The sequence below is a fragment of the Leucopleurus acutus genome (assembly GCF_964270905.1).
Source record: "Leucopleurus acutus genome assembly, chromosome: 17".
In the NCBI taxonomy this organism is placed as follows: domain Eukaryota; kingdom Metazoa; phylum Chordata; class Mammalia; order Artiodactyla; family Delphinidae; genus Leucopleurus; species Leucopleurus acutus.
The window spans coordinates 45,706,881-45,727,403 of NC_139159.1; the positions used below are offsets into that span (position 1 = coordinate 45,706,881).

The following is a 20,523-nucleotide window of genomic DNA, read 5'->3' on the forward strand; positions in this document are numbered from 1 at the left end:
AGGGGAAAAGTATGTCAATTACAGTGAATTCCACGGAATTAGGATTTGCAAATCTGAGGATGTGACACTTTGAAAAATGTTTCTTTATAGAGAGAAAAGTTGTCCCACCATCCATATTGGCAGGAATGAAAGTGTCCAGTAATTCATGTTAATTAAAAAATAGCTAGAGGGTGTGGAGAAAAAGGAAGCCTCCTACCCTCCTACACTGTTGATGAGAATGTAAATTGGTGCAGCCACTATGGAGAACAGTATGGAGGTTTCTTAAAAACTAAAAATAGAGTTGCCATGTGATCCAGCAATCCCACTCCTGGGCATACTTCCAGACGAAGCTATAATTCAAAGAGATACGTGCACACCCATGTTCATAGCAGCACTATTCACAATAGACGAGACGTGGAAGCAACCTAAATGTCCATCAACATGAATGGATAAAGAAGATGTGGTGTATATATACAATGGAATATTACTCAGCCATAGAAAGAATGAAATAATGCCATTTGAAGCAACATGGATGGACCTAGAGATTATCAAATTAAGTGAAGTAAATCAGACACAGAAAGACAAATATTATATTTTATCACTTATTTGTGGAATCTAAAAAAAGTGATACAAATGAACTTATTTATAAAACAGAAATAGATTCACAGACATAGAAAACAAACTTGTGGTTACCAAAAGGAATAACAGGGGGCAGGGGGTAGGAGAGATAAATTAGGAGTTTGGGATTAACATGTACACACTACTATATACAAAACAGGTAAACAACAAGGACCTACTGTATAGCACAGGGAACTACACTTAATATCTTGTAATAACCTATAATGGAAATGAGTCTGAAAAAAATACGTATATATTATATATATATAACTAAATCTCTTTGCTGTACACTTGAAATTAACACAACATTGTAAATTAACTATACCTCAATTTTAAAAAGGGAAAAAAATTGCTATTGTCATTTATCGAAGATAATGAAATTGTAGGTAAAGTGCATAATTTCAAATGAGGAAATTGACCTGGATTATGAACAATAATCTTTTCTTTTTTCTTTAATAAATTTATTTATTTATTTACTTTTGGCTGCGTTGGGTCTTCCTTGCTTTCTCTAGTTGCAGCAAGCGGGGCCTACACTTTGTTGTGGTGCGTGGGCTTCTCATAGTGGTGGCTTCTCTTTGTTGTGGAGCACGGGCTCTAGGTGTACGGGCTTCAGTAGTTGTGGCTCGCAGGCTCTAGAGCGCAGGCTCAGTAGTTGTGGTGCACGGGCTCTACAGCGCAGGCTCAGTAATTGTGGCACATGGGCTTAGTTGCTCTGCAGCATGTGGGATCTTCCTGGACCAGGGCTCGAACCCGTGTCCCCTGCACTGGCAGGCGGATTCTTAACCACTGTGCCACCAGGGAAACCCAATCTTTTCTTTTCTACATTTTTCTTGACGTACATTAGTGATTAAATTGAAAGGAGTCCAAAAAAGTAAAACTACTGTCACTGGCAGGATTAACTCTGTATTATAAATGTAATAGTGCATTACATCATCATTAGCAATTTCTTTAGAAATACACTGTGGCGTTCTCAGAAAATAAGGATGGGTGGAAAAGATGTTTCAAATAAAGTTTTTTAGGTTTTAGGAATGCTTTCAGCTGAGAGTGCATGAGCAGACACAAAATGAGAACTTCAGAGATTTATTTCACACATCTTATTTAGGCTGGTTTTGAGACAAATGTGCTAAGGCAGACAACCCAGCAAGCCACTGAGAAAAGGGATATTTTCTGCATATTTCCAACATTAAAATAAACGTCCGTGTAAAGTGCCACTATCACAGGCAGCCCGTGAGGTTTAGAGCTCCAATGACTTCATCCAGGCTGGCACCAAGCACAGGGCGCTAAAGGACTGAGAGAATCCACAGCATCGAGGTTTGTGGAACACTACAGGTCACTCGCTCATTGGCCTGTTTATGTTTTCTTTCATTTGTTCCTAATAAAAATCTTGGAGACCAAAGTTTCTGCTTGAGATGACTTCTCTGGAATTCCAAAAGGCCTCACCAGGGCTTTCTGGCTGTGCTATGACCATCATTTAATGGGATACAGACACATTTCAGCTTACAGCTTTATAATGGCACACAGAAATACACGAAACAACGTATATTCCACATCATGAATTTCAATTTGAGCAAAAGCCAGCAAGTTAGGGAAAATGAGAGATGGAAAAGACTTACCAGTCATCTGCCTCATTCTCTCAGTGCAGTCAGCTTTCCAGCCTTAATTCAAATTAGCCCAGTCACAGGGTGACTACTTCTCTTAGGAAATTCTTCCAGGGCCAAGGAGACCTCACTGCTATTAATTTTATCATTCCATATAAAATTCCAAGTGTTTGATCTCATATAATTCATCTCAAATTTAACCTACTTATTACTCACTTCTATTCATCTGGGCGGTAATTAAGTAAAATAACAAGGTTGTATGTTTCATACAGTACCTGGCAAGGGGGATGCTCATTCAATATTAGTTTCTTATCTTTAACTATTTCTAAACTGTTGCCTGAATTTAACTTGGAAAAAGGTGATATATTCTCTGAACTCTTTCCTAATTACTTTAAATCAATATACTCAGAGGTGTAGAACTGAAAAATGTCCATCACATTTGTTTTGTTTTGTTTTGTTTAATAAATTTATTTATTTATTTTTGGCTGTGTTGGATCTTCGTTGCTGCGTGTGGGCTTTCTCTAGTTGCAGTGAGCAGGGGCTGCTCTTCGTTGCGGTGCATGGGCTTCTCATTGCTGTGGCTTCTTTTGTTGTGGATCATGGGCTCTAGGCATGTGGGCTTCAGTAGTTGTGGCACGTGGGCTCAGTAGTTGTGGCTCAAGGGCTTAGCTGCTCTGCGGCATGTGGGATCTTCCCGGACCAGGGCTTGAACCCATGTGCCCTGCATTGGCAGGCAGATTCTTAACCACTGCGCCACCAGGAAAGTCCTCTATTATGTTTTATTTCTCCCACCCTCCCTGCTCCTGCAACAATCTCCCTTCATATCCCATTCCTTTGCCACCCCTAGCCAAGTCAGTTTTATGCTGAGAAAGGTCTACCATGAACCTCCTTTAATTTTTTGTGGCTTCAACTCTTTGGACTGTTGATAACTTTATCATTTTTAATCATCTCAATGCTGACGCATAGCACAGATCACAGTCATGGCGATGAACAGCAAAACGAAAACATTAAATGTAAAGTCATGCTTTGTAGATACACAAATAATATAACTCGACCCCCCAAAGGACAAGCTTAATAAACCTTTAAATATTTACAGGAGTGAGTATTCACAAGTTGTTTGCAATGAAATGTTTAGCCATTGTGCTTCATTGGGAATTGAAATCTTTTAAACAACACCCTAGAACAGAACAGAACGCTTCTCGTCCAGCATCCTAGAACAGAGCATCCCAGAATGCCCAATCCTCATTTTATCATAATTCAAATTCAAACCAATTCTGTGAGGCTGTATTGTGTGATTTCCTGCACCATGCTCTCCCGGAAAGAGCAGACAGCAGGCACACACAGTCACCAGTCTCCTGGGTCTCAGCTGAATGGCCAGAATGCATTAAATAGGCCATTGTGAACATGATGAGAGTTGCCAAAGGGGAAGTATAGGGTCAAGGCTGCTACATGCAGTCGAGCAGGTTGTGCACTGCACAAATACACTACACCTGAGGGGGCATCACCCACATGTCAGATCTTGGTGACTTGTATATTTCCCAGGACAATTTTCTGACAGATGGCACCAGAGTGTCCTGCTCTAATGAAATTATTGTATTATGATAATTTGCAGACAGAAAGACAGAAATAGAGTATCATGAGAAAGGATGCCTTTTTCTAATTCACAAAAAGGCACCAAATAGCTGAGCAGAGGGCCCGTGTAGGGGGGAGAGAATAAGCCTGTTTAATTTAGTGTAGAAGCCCAGAAAGGCCTCCTGGGGAAGTGGGACAGGAAAGATCAGCAGTAGTTTAAAATTTTATTACAAACTCCTCAGAATATCCAACTTATTTCTTTTTATTGGATTTCTGGTATAATAACTAGTTTCTCAGAAAACACTTTCTCAAATTGCAGTTAGACCTGAAAGCCTCTCTGAAGTTAATTAGCAAGTGAACAAAAGTGCTTTGAAGCCGGAGCAAGAAGACAGAAAGTTGCACGCATGTCTCAGACTGCTATGTTTTTCCTTGGACAAATTTCTGTGTCTGTTTTTTAAATGTATTGGTATTGGTAGGTTATTTGGAAATTTTGGTATTTTCCAACACGTTTTGGTGGGGAATATGTGGAGAAGTCAAAGGGTAAATGCTGCTTAATGGCTGAACAAATGAGCTGTGAAAAGCCCACATTTCTGCTCCCTGGGAATTAATTACTGCATGGATAAGAACAATAAAAAGCATTTCTTGAAGTGGTTCACCCACTTCAGATAATTTAACCACCAGTCACCTTCAGGGGCATGGAAGTAAACTCTGTTATAAAGAATAAAGTACTGGACTTCCCTGGTGGCGCAGTGGTTAAGAATCCACCTGCCAATGCAGGGCACATGGGTTCGAGCCCTGACCCAGGAAGATCCTACATGCTGCAGAGCAACTAAGCCCATGCGCCACAGCTACTGAGCCTGCGCTCTAGAGCCCATGAGGCACAACTACTGAAGGTCGCGTGCCTAGAACCCGAGCTCCCCAAGAAGAGAAGCCACCGCACTGAGAAGCCCGTGCACCGCAACAAAGGGTAGCCCCCGTTCGCCGCAACTAGAGAAAGTCTTCGCGCAGCAATGAAGACCCAACGCAGCCAAAAATAAATAAATTAAATAAATAAATTCAAAAAAAGAATAAAGTAATTTGTTTCTTTTTAATAATGATTATAAATCACAGTGACAATGGCTAGTTGTCACTGCACTATGTATCCAACACTGCACTATGTATCCTACACCGTTCTTAAGTGTTTGTGTTTACTCAATTCTTCCCCATGACAACTTCTGAAGTAAGAACTATTTGTATCCCCACTTTACAGATTAGGGAGCTGAGGCATATTCCCATTTAAATAACTTGCCCAAGGTCGCAGAGCTTTCCAGGGGCAGAGCTGAGATCTGAAGGCTGGCCGTGTGGTCCTAGAGCTTTGCACTCTTCACCATTCTACTGCCCTGTAGAAGAGTATCCACCCGAGGCTTTAGACGAAATTGAAAAACCATCTCTTAAGCTTTCTTAATTAATGGAAAAACAAACACAAGTCAAAATCTAGAATTAATCATACGGCCAGCATATAACCAGCATTTTAGTCAGAATAAGCTTTTGCCCTATTCACTGAGGAAGCCCTTCAGTGAGAAAAAGAGGGTGAAAATATAAGGTGATACAAGGATACAAGGGCTCTGATCCTCTTTCTCCAAAAGCTGGACCCAGGCTTGGGAATTCAGATCTGCCTATATACCAGGATCACTCCCCATTATCCACCCCCCCACTGCAGGCACCGGCCAGCTATCTACCCTGTTTGAGTCTCTAGGATGCTGGGACTGCTTGTGAGCATTGCTTGAAGAACTGTAAAGGGTTTTCTGCAAAACTGTTGTCCCTTGAGATACTTCTTATAAAGGCACCTTGTGGACAATAGGTTTGGGAAAGCTGGCTTACTGCATCTGCCTCTGAAAGACTGACAGCATGCCTGGGCCCAACCCAGGGCCTCAAGAAGTCCTCCACTAACAAAACCTGGGTCACATTTTAAATCCAATATTGTGGAAACCTGTTTGCTTACAGAATTCTTTGTTTCTTAGAACACCTATGAAACCATCAGTAAAACTAGTGCTTGAGAAATGCTGTCTCCAGGTAAGCATGTCAGTGTAGAGCAGCAGGCCACACAGATAGAGGGAAAGAAAGAATAGAAAGGAAGATGGTTCCAGGCAGGAACGTGGGTAGAGTGAGAACTGAAATATCCATGGTGCTTACTGTAGTGCTAGTCCTAAAAAAAAAAAAAGACAAAAAAAAAAAATCTGTTCCACTGAAGTGTACAAAGGGAGGAGGAATTTTGATTATGTAAGACAAAACAGTGGGACTGACAATATTAGCAGCCTGGATGTAGTGAGAAGGTGACTCACACAATTTATCCTTACTTCTGGAGAGGAGAAAAGGAACACAGTGTGTTGGTATGAACCAGGCTGCCCAAGGAGAATGAGGAAAATGGAAGAAAGTTCCTTCACTCAGACTTAAGAGCTAAAACTTTTAAAAAACTGTTCTGGACTTCAGTTTTCTTCCTTTCTTATTTCTTTTCCTTTTCAAAATTTGAAAGCCAGAAAAGAAGATGCAATCCCTCATGCAACACTGCAACAGACATTATCTTTAAAAAAAAAAATTCAAAGAAAGGTTTGATTTCTTTCTTGAAGCTCCCAAGAAATCATAGGGAAAATAAAATTTCTAGCTCAGTAAAGTGTAGACACTCTTCTGCCTCATCTGTAGACATAGCCGTAAGATAACATATTTATTAAAAAATACTGTCCCTTTTGCTTCAAGTTTTCTAGAGTTTCTAGAATCTTCATAAAGAATTATAAAAGTGGTAGGGGGTTGTTCTGGGGAAAATTCTCAATCACCAGCATCCCTCACCCTCCCACAGCATTGCACAGTGACCTAAATTCAGTGCAAGAGTGCTGTGAGAATGTTATGTATGAGCATATATTACTGTTTGCAAAGATTGTAAAGCAGGAAACAATTTATGTTTGAGGCTATAAGTTTACTTCTTGGAATCATTTTAAATGGGCAGAGAGGGAGGTTGCTAAAAATGTTCTAAAGTTGAAACATTAATCCAGGCTAGGAGCAGACAAAGAAAAATGATCTGTAGCATTGAGAAAAGCCCATCTCCAAGTTTGAAGGTGGGGGGACTGCCCCCTCCCCTCAGGGAGTTTGGGGAGGACAGGTCACTGTCCAAGGGGAAGGTGGTTAAACTTAAAACTTCCCGTTATTAATGAGAGTTTCGAGCAAGTTATGCCAAAATGAGCAGCTACACAGGCGTCTTCATTGAAGGTCTATGAGGAGTATCAAGGCTGGCCCTTCATCTCTGGCAATTTCCAAATTCTCACTTCAGGTCCCAAGAGGTCTGGCTAATATTTCATTTCTGTGAGATCGCTGATCTTTATAATAAATCTAGCACATCCCCCTTTCTTTGTGTTAGTTGGAATGGCTCTTTTCTTCTCATTCCCAGAAAAAAGTTTGCCCAGGACTGGGGGACTAGAGATAAATGGAGAATTTCAGTACCATGTGGCTCACACACTCAACCCTCCCCCACCCCGAGGCATCTGTTTGATCTGCACGGACACTTTTGTCTTTGGACATTGCATAGAAACAGAGCATGAAGCAGAATAAGAAACAAAACTAAAGATCACCTCTAAACAGATACTCACTGTGAAAAATAATACAACATTTTCAGAACAACTGGGGCCTGTAGAGGTCCCAAGGTGACAATGTAACAATGCCTTTTATCTATTATTTCTCAAATTTTGAGAAGAAAAAGACATCCAGAATGTCCATGTACGTGGTATGTGCAGTAGTAATTAGAAGATAAGATATCCTCAAATTGCTGATTTTATCTAAATGTTAAAAATGTCAAATGAAAAAAAAAAAAGAAAAAAAAAGTCAAATGATTACATAAATTGTGTGCCTATTCAGAGTAGGGTGATTTTAACTGAACCATTTCTTGAAAGCCAAAAGTGTTCTTTGCTAACTATTCTACTATTGTACATCATGAAAGTATTTCAAATAAGATATTTTAAATTATTAAGAAGGGGAAACTACTTTCAAAATGAAATAAAATTCTCTTTGAGTATACATTATTTCAGTTTAAGCTATGCTTTTTTTTTAAGACTATCATATAATTTTTAGGAGAAATATTACAATTGGGATATGTGGGTGCACATTATGCTTGATCTAGTTGCTACCAGACAATAGCCATCAACTTGTTTCTATTTCAATGAAGATTCCAAATTCACAGAAACATAGAAACATGCTGTTTCCATAGCAGCAGATAAAGGGTGAAACTCAAAAGAGTTTATTGATTTTAAAATGGCTTAGAGATTTTGTTCTCTTTTTTAGCAGTAATTTTTGCTTGTTTTTTTAGTCTTTACCAACATCTCTTATTTTCTTTACTAAATGTATTTAGTAAGTCATACAAATTTTGAAAGTAGGATAATTGTGACATTACTGTAAAATTACACATTCTTTCTTTTTTAAAATTTATTTATTTGTTTTTTCTCTTTTTTAAAATTTTTGTTGGGTCTTTGTTGCTGTGCACGAACTTTCTCCAGTTGCGGCAAGTGGAGGCTACTCTTCTTTGTGGTGCGCGGGCTTCTTTGTTGCGGAGCACAGGCTCCAGGCACACGGGCTTCAGTAGCTGTGGCACACGGACTCAAGTAGTTGTGGCTCGCGGGCTCTAGAGAGCAGGCTTAGTAGTTGTGGTGCATGGGCTTAGTTGCTCCATGGCATGTGGGATCTTCCCGGACCAGGGATCGAACCCGTGTCCCCTGCATTGGCAGGTGGATCCTTAACCACTGTGTCACCAGGGAAGCCCTAAAATTACACATTCTTATAGTAACGTAGAATAACCAATATCGAATTCTTTTTTTTTTAACTTCTTTATTGGAGTATAATTGCTTTACATTGTTGTGTTAGTTTCTGCTTTATAACAAAGTGGATCAGTTATACATATACATATATCCCCATATCTCTTCGCTCTTGCGTCTCCCTCCCTCCCACCCTCCCTATCCCACCCCTCTAGGTGGTCACAAAGCACCGAGCTGATCTCCCTGTGCTATGCGGCTGCTTCCCACTAGCCACCTATTTTACATTTGGTAGTGTATATATGTCCATGTCACTCTCTCACTTCGTCCCAGTTTACCCTTCCCCCTCTCTGTGTCCTTAAGTCCATTCTCTATGTCTGCATCTTTATTCCTGTCCTGCCCCTAGGTTTTTCAGAACCTTTTTTTTTTTTTAGATTCCATATATATGTTCTAGCATACAGTATTTGCTTTTCTCTTTCTGACTTACTTCACTCTGTATGACAGTTTCTAGGTCCATCCACCTCACTGCAAATCTCAATTTCATTTCTTTTTATGGCTGAGTAATATTCCATTGCATATATGTGCCACATCTTCTTTATCCATTCATCTGTCGATGGACACTTAGGTTGCTTCCATGTCCTGGCTATTGTAAATAGTGCTACAATGAACATTGTGGTACGTGACTCTTCTTGAGTTATGGTTTTCTCAGGGTATATGCCCAGTAGTGGGATGGCTGGGTCATATGGTAGTTCTATTTTTAGTTTTTTAAGGAACCTCCATAGTGTTCTCCATAGTGGCTGTATCAATTTACATTCCCACCAACAGTGCAAGAGTGTTCCCTTTTCTCCACACCCTCTCCAGCATTTATTGTTTGTAGATTTTTTGATGCTGGCCATTCTGACTGGTGTGAGGTGATACCTCATTGTAGTTTTGATCTGCATTTCTCTGATGATTAGTGATGTTGAGCATCCTTTCACGTGTTTGTTGGCCATCTGTGTATCTTCTTTGGAGAAATGTCTGTTTAGGTCTTCTGCCCATGTTTGGATTGGGTTGTTTGTTTCTTTGATATTGAGCTGCATGAGCTGCTTGTATACTTCGGAGATTTTTCCTTTGTCAGCTGCTTCATTGGCAAATATTTTCTCCCATTACGAGGATTGTCTTTTCGTCTTGCTTATGGTTCCTTTGCTGTGTAAGAGCTTTCCAGTTTCATTAGGTCCCATTTGTTTGTTTTTATTTCTAATTCTTAATGTAAAAGAGATGCTAACCTATGGATCAGGCATCAAGGACTCTAACTACGTGTAATGTCAGTTTAGCATATGAAGAAAACATAACATTTTATTACAAATGCTTTAAGATAATTCATTGATGATTAAAAAGCATGGTATAACATTTTCTGCTACTGTTAATTTCATTTATTAAGACTCAGACACTGGGAATCAGGCTTTGAAACATAGATGTTACAGCTACAAAATGCAAGTTTCTTTGTGGTTCATGTGGCACCATGACAGTGAATAACTGAAATTGGTAGTATAACTGTTCCAAGTTAACATGCTAAGAAAACAGGAAATGACTTTTTTCTTTTGTGCATGTGTTGTTTAAGTTGTATTTTTTTTTGCCAACTATTTTGATCTCTTAAAATTTCTATTGGTCAAAACGCAGAAAAACGGCTCACCTGTAACAGACATACAGCCTAATGGAGCAATGAGAGTAATGGGGGCAAATCCATAGGCTGCAAAGTTTCCTGTCTCTCCCACAGCCATCAGTATGATGCCACTCCACCACAGCACGCTCTTGAAGTGTGGCCTTGGGTGTTCTTGGTGCGCCAACTGAAGATGCGAATATTTCTGGAAGTACATCACGATGTAAATAAGAAAATTATTTCCATCCAACCAAAACTTGGCCTTGAAATTGTTGGTCCTATAAAATTGCTTCATGGCTTTTAAATTTATTTGCAGATTATTATAGAGCAATTATTATGGTTTTCTGTTTGTTCCAAACATATTAACAGAAGTGAATCATACTGATATAGCATTTTATAGTTTAAAGGGCCTTCTCACATATTGCTTAATTCTCATAACAACTCTGTGAAGTAAATATCATTGTTATCACTGTTACTATCTAAAGACGGAGTGTGTGTTAAGGAGTTAAGTGACTTTTTAGTCCACCACACCAAAATACTTCTTTTAGATTGTCAAAAAAATTCAAATGCTGAAATAAAGATAATAAGTTACTAAAGAAACACCTTTGGAAAAGGGATTCAAATCTATGAGTCGAAGTTGCTACCACAATAAACATAACAGGGCAGAAAGCTCTGGTAGCAGAGGGATGGGGGAACTCATTTATACCTGGTTTCAGTATTTCTTTGTATTGGAAATGTATGAATTCCTGAAAAACTGGCCATTAAATAAAGCTCTATTTCCCTATTGATTTTATGATAACTGAATTTACTTCCTTAAGAAGTGTGTACAATTCTAGATTACTTTAAAATCTTTTCTTTAAAATTTTTTAAACATTTCAGAAGTTATTTAGAAAATAATAAAAGTACTATAAGAAAATGTAGAACATTAAAATAAATCTTGGCTTATGCCAAGATATGAACATCTTTTTAAGTGTGATACAAATTCACAGGCGCCTGGTCTGGGGTACACAATACTATTAAGAGGCTCACAAAACATTTAACTTCTCTTAAAATCAGAAGAAAAAAAGATGGACACAATCTAGCCTGGATTATATTTGTCTTTATATCAATGAGGTCATAAGATATACTTGCTTTAATGGAGGAGGAAGTCCAAGAAGGCAAAAGTGCCTGAGGCTCACTGAAGTCATAATGTGTCCCTGGATCAAACTACAGAGTTAGGAAAATAAGCTTCTTCTTACCTGAATATTTAGGGAAACGCTGATTACCAAGTTTCCTAAAATGGCCAGCAAAACTCCAAAAAGGTGAATCTATAAAAGAAAATGTTTTCTTTAAATGGTACTTTAAATAGCACTTGTAAGATATTTACCAAAAAAACTATGAAAATTTAAGTTCATACATTTGTTCATTCATTCAGCAAATATTTACTTAGCACCCGTTTGCCAGGGTCACTTGGAATATGAATAATGGTTTTATTAGGATTAATTTTTCACTTTAGTCAAATATTATTTTTTATAACTAGTTCAGTCCTTTACTGAATTCTCTAGATATGTGCTTCATTCACTAAAATAAACAGTCATCAGGTTCTGACTTTTTCCCACTAAGATGCTTCTATTTATCCTGTCTGCCAATTTCCTCAGCAACCTCTCTGATTGGGGTGTTCATTGCCTCAAGTATGGACTATATAATTATTTCTGTTCTCCCTCTTTTCTTTCTCTTAAGATATTCTGGAAGACTGTGGTATGAAAGAGAGATCATTGGCTTTGGGGTTAAAGGATGAACCTGAGATTCAGATCTGCTATTTTCTAATGGGCAACACTGAGTAAGTTATTTCAGCTCCCTGGCCTCAGTAAACAGGGGGTGTTGGATAAGGTGTTTCCCAAAATCCCTTTATCTCTAAACTGCTATGAACCTCACTGGAGACAGACTACATTTTCCCGCCACTCTGCTGGTCAAGAACCCACAATGTCTCCCTACAGACAACTATATTAAATACAGAACTACTGTACCAGCTCCCCATAATCGGTCCTCAACCTGACCCATCCAATTGTCCACAGCACACTTTAAGGTGCTCCCTCTACCTTGGGTACCTGGCTCCTGACTTCTCCAGTCAGATGTCATACTTTTTCTCATGTCATTCCTCTCACTCAGACAGAGTATCTTCTTCCCTCAGCCCATTTCAATCAGACCTCACCCTCCTGGCCATCGGAGCTCTACCTCCTTACGACCTTCTCAGACACCACAGCCCATCTTTACTTTCTCAGACTCTAAATGGTGAACATCCCTTATTTCTTCTTTTATATTGTCAGGTGTATCATTAGGCTCTATAAATAGATGGCAAATTCTCTGAGGGAAGGGAATCATGTCTAAGACTTCCATTGGGTCTTCTACATCATCTACTATAAAATGTAGAGACTTAAAAAAAAATGAGGGGCTTAAAAAAATACTTGCTTGAGAAAGCATAGAGTGGTTTAAAACAAGAACTACAGAGGTTAAAAAATTAGTTCTGACACATTGCCCAAGATCTTCACTATAGATAGCATATGTATTATTTGATGACTTCAAGAGATGCATATTCTGCTCCTATCTAGGTACAAAGATGTAATATCTTCTAGCAGTAAAAATTAGCAATGATAGAAGGGCTCTTCCCCCTTCTTCTTCTACAGTACATAACTTCTAGCTAGCTTCAAATTCCAAGGAGTTATTTGAATTTCAAATGAACATTACAACCACAAGGAACCCTTTTCAGAATGCAAGATGTCTTTGAAGTTTTAGAACTTCATTATATGTGCTGAAGTGAAATTCAGTATTTCTAAAAAATGAAGCAGAAAAGTTGAAAACGCATTTAATAGTTGACATATAATATCCATGGCCTTTAATCAGTTAAGAATTTTCTTTTCCTAATAAAAGCAGTTGGCACTAATTTTGATCACTATTCCTCATGGGGAACAATTGTATCATAATATAATGTGCTATTTCCATGCTTTCGATTTACAATTGACTGACTGCATTTGGCAGTAATCAGGAAAATAAAAATCCAGAAGAAGTTTGGGATTGAATGGATAATTATGAAAATCTTCTATAATTATAAAAGTAAATTGTTGAATAGAAATAAGTTACTTCAAAATTCTTTAAATGATTCACTGAGTAGTTTAAACACCACCAGGCCAAGTGTTTAGAAATTGGTTAGCAGGATTTCGCAATGATTTCTTGGATATGACACGGAAAGCACAGGCAACAGAAGAAAAAATAGATAAGCTGGACTTTATCAAGATTAAAATCTCTTGTGCATCAAAGGACACTATTAGCAGAGTGAAAGGCAACCCACACAATGGCGGAAAATATTTGCAAATCATATATCTGATAAAGATTGATATATAGAATATATAAAGAATCCCTACAACTCAACAACAACAAAATAAACAATGCAACTGAAAAATGGTCAAAGAACTCAAATAGACTTTTCTTCAAAGAAGATATATAAATGGCCAATAGGCACATGAAAAGATGCTCAATAGCACTAATCATTAGGGAAATGCAAATCAAAACCACAATAAGCTACCACTTCAAACCCAGTAGGAGAGCTACAATTTAAAAAAAAACAACAGAAAATAACAAGTGTTGGTAAGGATGTGGAGAAATTGAAACCCTAGTTCATTGTTGGTGGGGATGTAAAATGGTACAGCTGCTGATCTCATAACATACACAAAAATTAACTCAAAATTAACCAAAAGACCTAAATGTAGGAGCCAAAACTATAAAGTTCTCAGAAGAAAACATAAGGGTAAATCTTTGTGACCTTGGATTTGGCCATGGATTCCCATAGATAAGACATCAAAAGCATGAGCAACAAAGAAAAAATAATTGGACCTCATCAATATTAAAAAACTTTCTGTTTCAAAAGACACTATCAAGGAAAGTGAAAAGATAATCCACAAAATGGGAGAAAATATTTGGAAATCATGTATCTGGCAAGGGACTTATACCTAGACCATATAAAGAACACTTACAACACAATAATAAAAAGACAAATGACTCAATTAAAAATGGGCAAAGGATCTGAATAAACCTTTCTCCAAAGAAGACAAATGGCTAACAAGTACATTGAAAAGATGTTCAACATCACTAGTCATCAGGGATTGCAAATCAAAACCACAGTGATATACCACTTCATACCAAATAATATAGCTATAATCAAAAAGTCAGATAATAACAAGTGTTAGTAAGGATGTAGATAAATCAGAACCCTCTAATGCTGCTCATGGAAATATATAATGGTGCAACCACTTTGGAAAACAGTCTGGAAGTTCTTCAAAAAGTTAAGCATGGAATTTCCATTTGACTCAGCAATTCCATGCCGAGGTATATATCCAAGAGAAATGAAAACATATATCCACACAAAAGCTTGTACACAAATTTACATACCAGTATTGTTCATATGACAGCTAAAGGCTGGAGGTAATGATTGTACAACTCAGTGAACTGTACAATTTAAATGAGTGGATTATATGATATGTGAATTATATTTCAATAAGTTGTTATACAAAAATAATTTTAAAAACACAAAGCATTTACATCTTTTTTTTTGCCCAAAGAAATAAAATGTTACAAATGTAACTAGCTCTATTTCAGTCTCTTCTTCCTCCCAGAGATAAGTGACTTTTTTTTCTGAAGTTGATACAAATATATTTCTTTCTTTCCTCGATTTATTTTTATTATCTATTTTGTTTACTCAGTTTTTCTTTTTTTCATCTTCTTCATTTGGACTCTTAACTCATTAGCTTTTTCTGTTTCTTTCTATCATGCAGATAGGGCTTTACATTTCCCCCTAAGTACACCCTGTTTTAGCTGCCTGCATAGTTTTGGCATGTACAGTTTTCATTGGCATTTAGTTCTAAATATTTTCTGATTATCTCATCTTTTTTATCTGAGCCTTATATTATTCAGAGATGTGTTTTTTAATATTTCTAAATGAATGAGGTGTCGATTATCACTTTATTACTAATTTCTAATTTTACTGAGTCGTGGGCAGAAAATACACTGTGTGTATATTAACATTTGCTTTTGACCTATTATACAGTGTAAATTGGAATTTGTTTTGTGACCTGCTGGTGTAGGGTCAAGTTTATAAGTGTTCCATGTATGTTTGAAAATAAAGTATTTAAAAGTTGAGTTAATACATTTTATATATCCTTCCTATCTATCTATCTATCCATTCATCTATCTCCATTAAGTCATTGTTCAAATCTTTGATATTCTTACTAAATTTTGTATTGCTTTGTCTATCAATTGCCTAGGGAGGTATGTTAAAAATCTACTCAAACATGTATTTATATATTTTAAGACTATAGTCCTAGGTGTATACAGGATCAGGATTGTTTTATCTTCCCAGCTAATTGTTCCTTTTTTAAAATTTTATTTTTATTTATTTATTTAGTTATGTTTATTTTTTATTTATTTATTTTTTGCTTATTAGTCATCCATTTTATACACATCAGTGTACACATGTCAATCCCAATCTCCCAATTCATCACACCACCACCACCACCCCCAGTAATTGTTCCTTTTATCATTAGGTTTTTTCTTTAAAATCTATTTTAGCTGATATTACTGTAGCTGCTTTCTTTTGATATTTGCTACTTTCCACATCACTTTAACATTTCTGCATCATATTTTAGTCAAGTCTCTTATATATAGAAAATAACTAGATTAAAAAAAAATCCTCAGACTTTCTGTCAGATGGGGAGGTTAGTCCATTTTGTTTATTGTGATTGTAAATATATTTTCCTTTATTTCTATATTTTTTGTGTTTGTAGTTATCTTGCTTTTTCTTTGCGTTCTAATTTCTCTTTTCCTGAATCCTGTTGAAACGATTGAGTTTTCTTTATTCTTTTCTTTCCCCTACTCTTCTGGCTAGGAAGTTACACATCTTATTTATAGTATTTCAGTAATTACTGTTAAATGTTTTTAATTTTGAAATAATTATGGACTCACAGTAGGTTGCAAAGAAATGTCCAGGTAGGTCCATGAACTCTTCCCTCAGTCCTCCCCTTGATGTTAACATCTTACACAACTACAATCCAACATCTATGGTTCTCTCTATTCTCTCCACGTGGAACTCCTCTTACAAGTATGTTGGACTTTTTAATTCTTGTTTCCTAAAATAGCTCTCATATTTTCCAACTCTATCTCTTTGTGTTGAGTTATGGATAATTTCCTCAGATCTATCTTCAAGTTTAGCTTTTCTGGCCTCCTTTTGAATTGAGTCTTTATACATGCCTATCAGTACATATATTAAACTGTACTATAATTATGTTTTACAAGTGCATTTCCCCTCTAGACTATAAACTCCTTGAGGGCAGAGCTATGACTTATCAACTCATCTTTGTAACCCAAATGACTAGTAGAGGTCTTTGGCACAGAGAAGTTGTTTATTAAATGCTATTTGAACTGAAATAGTCTCAGATTGATTATACACTGTCTAGAAATAGTAAATTTTGACCTTTGGCCCTAGGAAGATGTCAAACAGTATTTTATAATCAACTGGGGTTTGAATACAGCAAACACTCAGTTTCGTGAGAGAACAAGCTTGTCCCAGAATTCAGATTTCAATAATTAAGTGTCCACTAGTGTGCAATAGAAAGCTGTCTGCTGGGGCTTCCCTGGTGGCGCAGTTGTTAAGATTCCGCCTGCAAATGCAAGGGACACGGGTTCGAGCCCTGGTCTGGGAAGATCCCACATGCCGCAGAGCAACTAGGCCTATGTGCCACAACTACTCAGCCTGTGCTCTACAACCCGTGAGCCACAACTACTGAGCCCACCTGCTACAACTACTGAAGCCTGTGAGCCCAGAGCCCATGCTCCACAACAAGAGAAGACACTGCAATGAGAAGTCCATGCACCGCAATGAAGAGTAGCCCCTGCTTGCCGCAACTAGAGAAAGTCCACACGCAGCAACGAAGACCCAACACAGCCAAAAATAAATAAATAAAAGAAAGCTGCCTGTTGACTTTTGTTTTTTTTGATGCGTTGGGTCTTCGTTGCTGCGTGTGGGCTTTCTCTAGTTGCAGCGAGCCGGGGCTACTCTTCATTGCAGTGGCTTCTCTTGTTGCAGAGCACAGGCTCTAAGCGTGTAGGCTTCAGTAGTTGCAGCACACAGGCTCAGTAGTTGTGGCTCGTGGGCTCTAGAGCGCAGGCTCAGTAGTTGTGGCGCAGGCTTAGATGCTCTGCGGCATGTGGGATCTTCCCGGACCAGGGCTCAAATCCGTGTCACCTGCATTGGCAGGGAGATTCTTAACTACTGTGCCACCAGAGAAGCCCCTGACTTTTAAAATCTAGTGAATTCTTATATACTAAAAAACAGAAATATATAGTATAAAGCAGGTGTCAGGAACAGTTTCCTGCTAAGAGGGACATACCTCATTTTATTGTGCTTCACTTTATTGCACCTTGCAGATACTGCATTTTATACAAATTGAAGGTTTGTGGCAACCCTGCATCAAGCAAGTCTATCAGCGTATTTTTCCAACAGCATTTGCTCACTTTGTGTCTCTGTGTCACATTTTGGTAATTCTTGCAATATTTCAAACTTTTTCATTATCACAGTATTTGTTACGGTGATCTGTTATCAGTGATCTTTGATGGTACTATTGCAAAAAGATTATGACACATTGAAGGCTCAGATGATGATTAGCATTTCTTAGCAATAAAGTGTTTTTCAATCAATATACCTTGTTTTTTTAGACATGATGCAATATGCAATATAATTGCACATTTAACAGACTACTGTAGGTGTAAATATAACTTTTACATGCACTGGGAAACCAAAAAATTCATGTGACTCACTTTGTTGTGATACTTGCTTTATTGCGGTGGTCTGGAACTGAACGTGCAATATCTCGGAAGTACGCCAGTACACATTATAAACTGGTATACCTTATTGTTCGTTTTTCTGAAAATTTACCTAATTATTCAAGGTTAATTGCATGCTCATTAAATTCATTTGACACATACCTGTAAAGAGTAGTAATTCAGTAAATCCTCATAATGCCCCTAATTGTTGGGAAGGGAAGGTTCAAATTTGCAATGTTTCTTTAAAAAGGTGGTTTAATTACCTTCAAGGACATAGAGTGACTTGCAGCAAGCATTACTAAATGCTGTTTCCAGTTAGAGGCTCTGGTAAATGTGCTTTAATGACTACAAAATCCTCACCTGCAATCAGAAGTGTCATTTGCATACAGGGAGCAGCCCTTATAGACTTGCCATTTAAATTAAAGACATCTAGTTTACTTCATTACTTTATTCAGAGTGTTATCTGATTTCTAGCTTATTAGAATTAGTGGAAACTCAGAGCTTCTCTCTTCCCCCGCCCTCTTTTCTCCCCTCCCTGTTGATCTGGAGACTGGTGGTCAGGAAAGAGAACAGAGGGCCAGAGAAGGAAAGTGACTTGTGCAGTCACACAACTAGATAGATACCAGGCAAATTCTGGCCCCAAGGCACCCAGCTCATGTCTGAATCACCATTTCTTCACAGACTGCAATAGGTTACCATCTGGCTAGTCAATGCCAATTTACCACAGTTTTAAAATTAGCAGGATCTGTTTCTTTTTCTCAGTGCAAATAAAATAAAGCAAAGATAATAGTTAGAAGGAAAGGTTGCTCCACACCTTAACAATGCAGCTAGAAGTACAGACCAGAGACACAGAAAGATGGCCTTAATTTTTGCCGTGCTCACTCCTGTCAGTACTGCAGCTCAATTTCTGGCTTTTCCAGGATGGCTTGACAAACAGATGGTAGGAGCCACAGCAAACAATTTATGGAGAATGAGGTTCAAAATATCAGTACTAATGAGTACAAAGGATGTTTTTGTTTTATTTGGAATAACAATCTTATCTCCTACTTTTTGGTGCCAGAATGTTCTTTAGACATTTCACATAAAGTCATTGACCTATAATCCATGGGTGGGGCAGTTTGGCCAGATGGCAATGGGGTATGATAACAGGGATGTGTGGAATTGGTCATAGTCTATCCCAGTTCTGGCTTTGAACTCAACCATATTCCTGGCTCTGCCTTGAAAACATAAATCTGGAATCAGACCCAGTGGAGCTAGTACAAAAGAACCAAAAGAACCATAGATTCAGAGCTAGTCTTTTTTTTTTTTTTTTTTCTGTACGCGGGCCTCTCACTGTTGTGGCCTGTCCCGTTGTGGAGCACAGGCTCCGGACGCGCAGGCTCAGCGGCCATGGCTCACGGGCCCAGCCGCTCCGCGGCATGTGGGATCTTCCCAGACCGGGGCACGAACCCATGTCCCCTGCATCGGCAGGCGGACTCTCAACCACTGGGCCACCAGGGAAGCCCCAGAGCTAGTCTTGAACACTGTAATAGTCATATTCAACTCACAACTAGAATAATGCTACCTCCTGTTCCAGACAGTAAAATATCCCTGAACATGGACGTGAGCGATCCAGTTTCGAATACCAGAAATACCATAGGTTAAGTGATTTAGGTCAACTAATCACTGCAGGAATGATCTTAAGAGCCTGAACCTGAAAGGGAATGATATACCTGAGAAATGAACATTCAGGTCACTTCATCTCACAGGAAACTCTTAGGAATGAGCTGGGGTTGTTTTTTATTTGCACCTAGTAAACAGGTAGACACAAATCTACTTCCAGAAAGTTGGGAGGGGATAGGAGGACATCCAAAATCTTGGCGATACATCCTTAAGTTTCTAGGAGTGAAGACTCATAATATGTGCAACTTACTTTCAAATGATACATGACAATATAAAATAAAAAACAGAGGGAGAGAGAGAGAGAGAACAAACAAATATTTCACAATGTTAACAACTGGTGAATCTCCACGTGAAGGACATATGGTGTTTACTGTATTATTCTTCTTAATTATCTATAGGTTGGAAAATTTTCAAAGTAAGAAGTTAAAAAGTTCTGCTTTATAGACTCAATGAAATTAAAGAGAATATGGAGTCATTGAAAAAGAGTTAAAAGAGGAGATGATGACAGGGAAAGAAATAAAAGCAAGAAATAAAAAGGAAGCTGGCTGAACCAAGGAAAGAGATTAAGTAGAAAAATAAAACCACTGCACAGCTTAAAACCACAGGTAGACACTGCTTGGGAAAAACACACAAGGTGGAGGAAAAGGACATAAAATGGAAGTGATCAGAGAGAAGATGGTAGATATGGGAGACAGACAACTCGAAGCCCACACCAGAAGCTAGTCACTCAGTCATGCACCCATTTGGTATTTATTTAGTAACTGCTAAATATTAGGTCCTATTTCAGGAACTAAGGATGCAGAGTAGCCTCGATAAGCTCAGAAGAGGTAGAAAAAGC

At 38.1% G+C, this 20,523-nt stretch overlaps 1 protein-coding gene across 5 annotated transcripts in view; it reads right to left on the reverse strand.

Moving 5' to 3' along the window:
- The window catches only part of NIPAL2 (NIPA like domain containing 2), a 74,811-nt gene that overhangs the window by 43,554 nt on the left and 10,734 nt on the right, over nucleotides 1–20,523 (reverse strand). For all 5 annotated transcript variants that reach the window (XM_082858702.1, XM_082858700.1, XM_082858698.1 and 2 more), the window contains exons 2-3: nucleotides 11,414–11,482; nucleotides 10,209–10,380 (exon numbers count right to left, since the gene is read on the reverse strand). In XM_082858702.1, coding sequence (XP_082714828.1) covers nucleotides 10,209–10,380; nucleotides 11,414–11,482 — 241 coding nt within the window. The remainder of the gene's footprint in view (nucleotides 1–10,208; nucleotides 10,381–11,413; nucleotides 11,483–20,523) is intronic.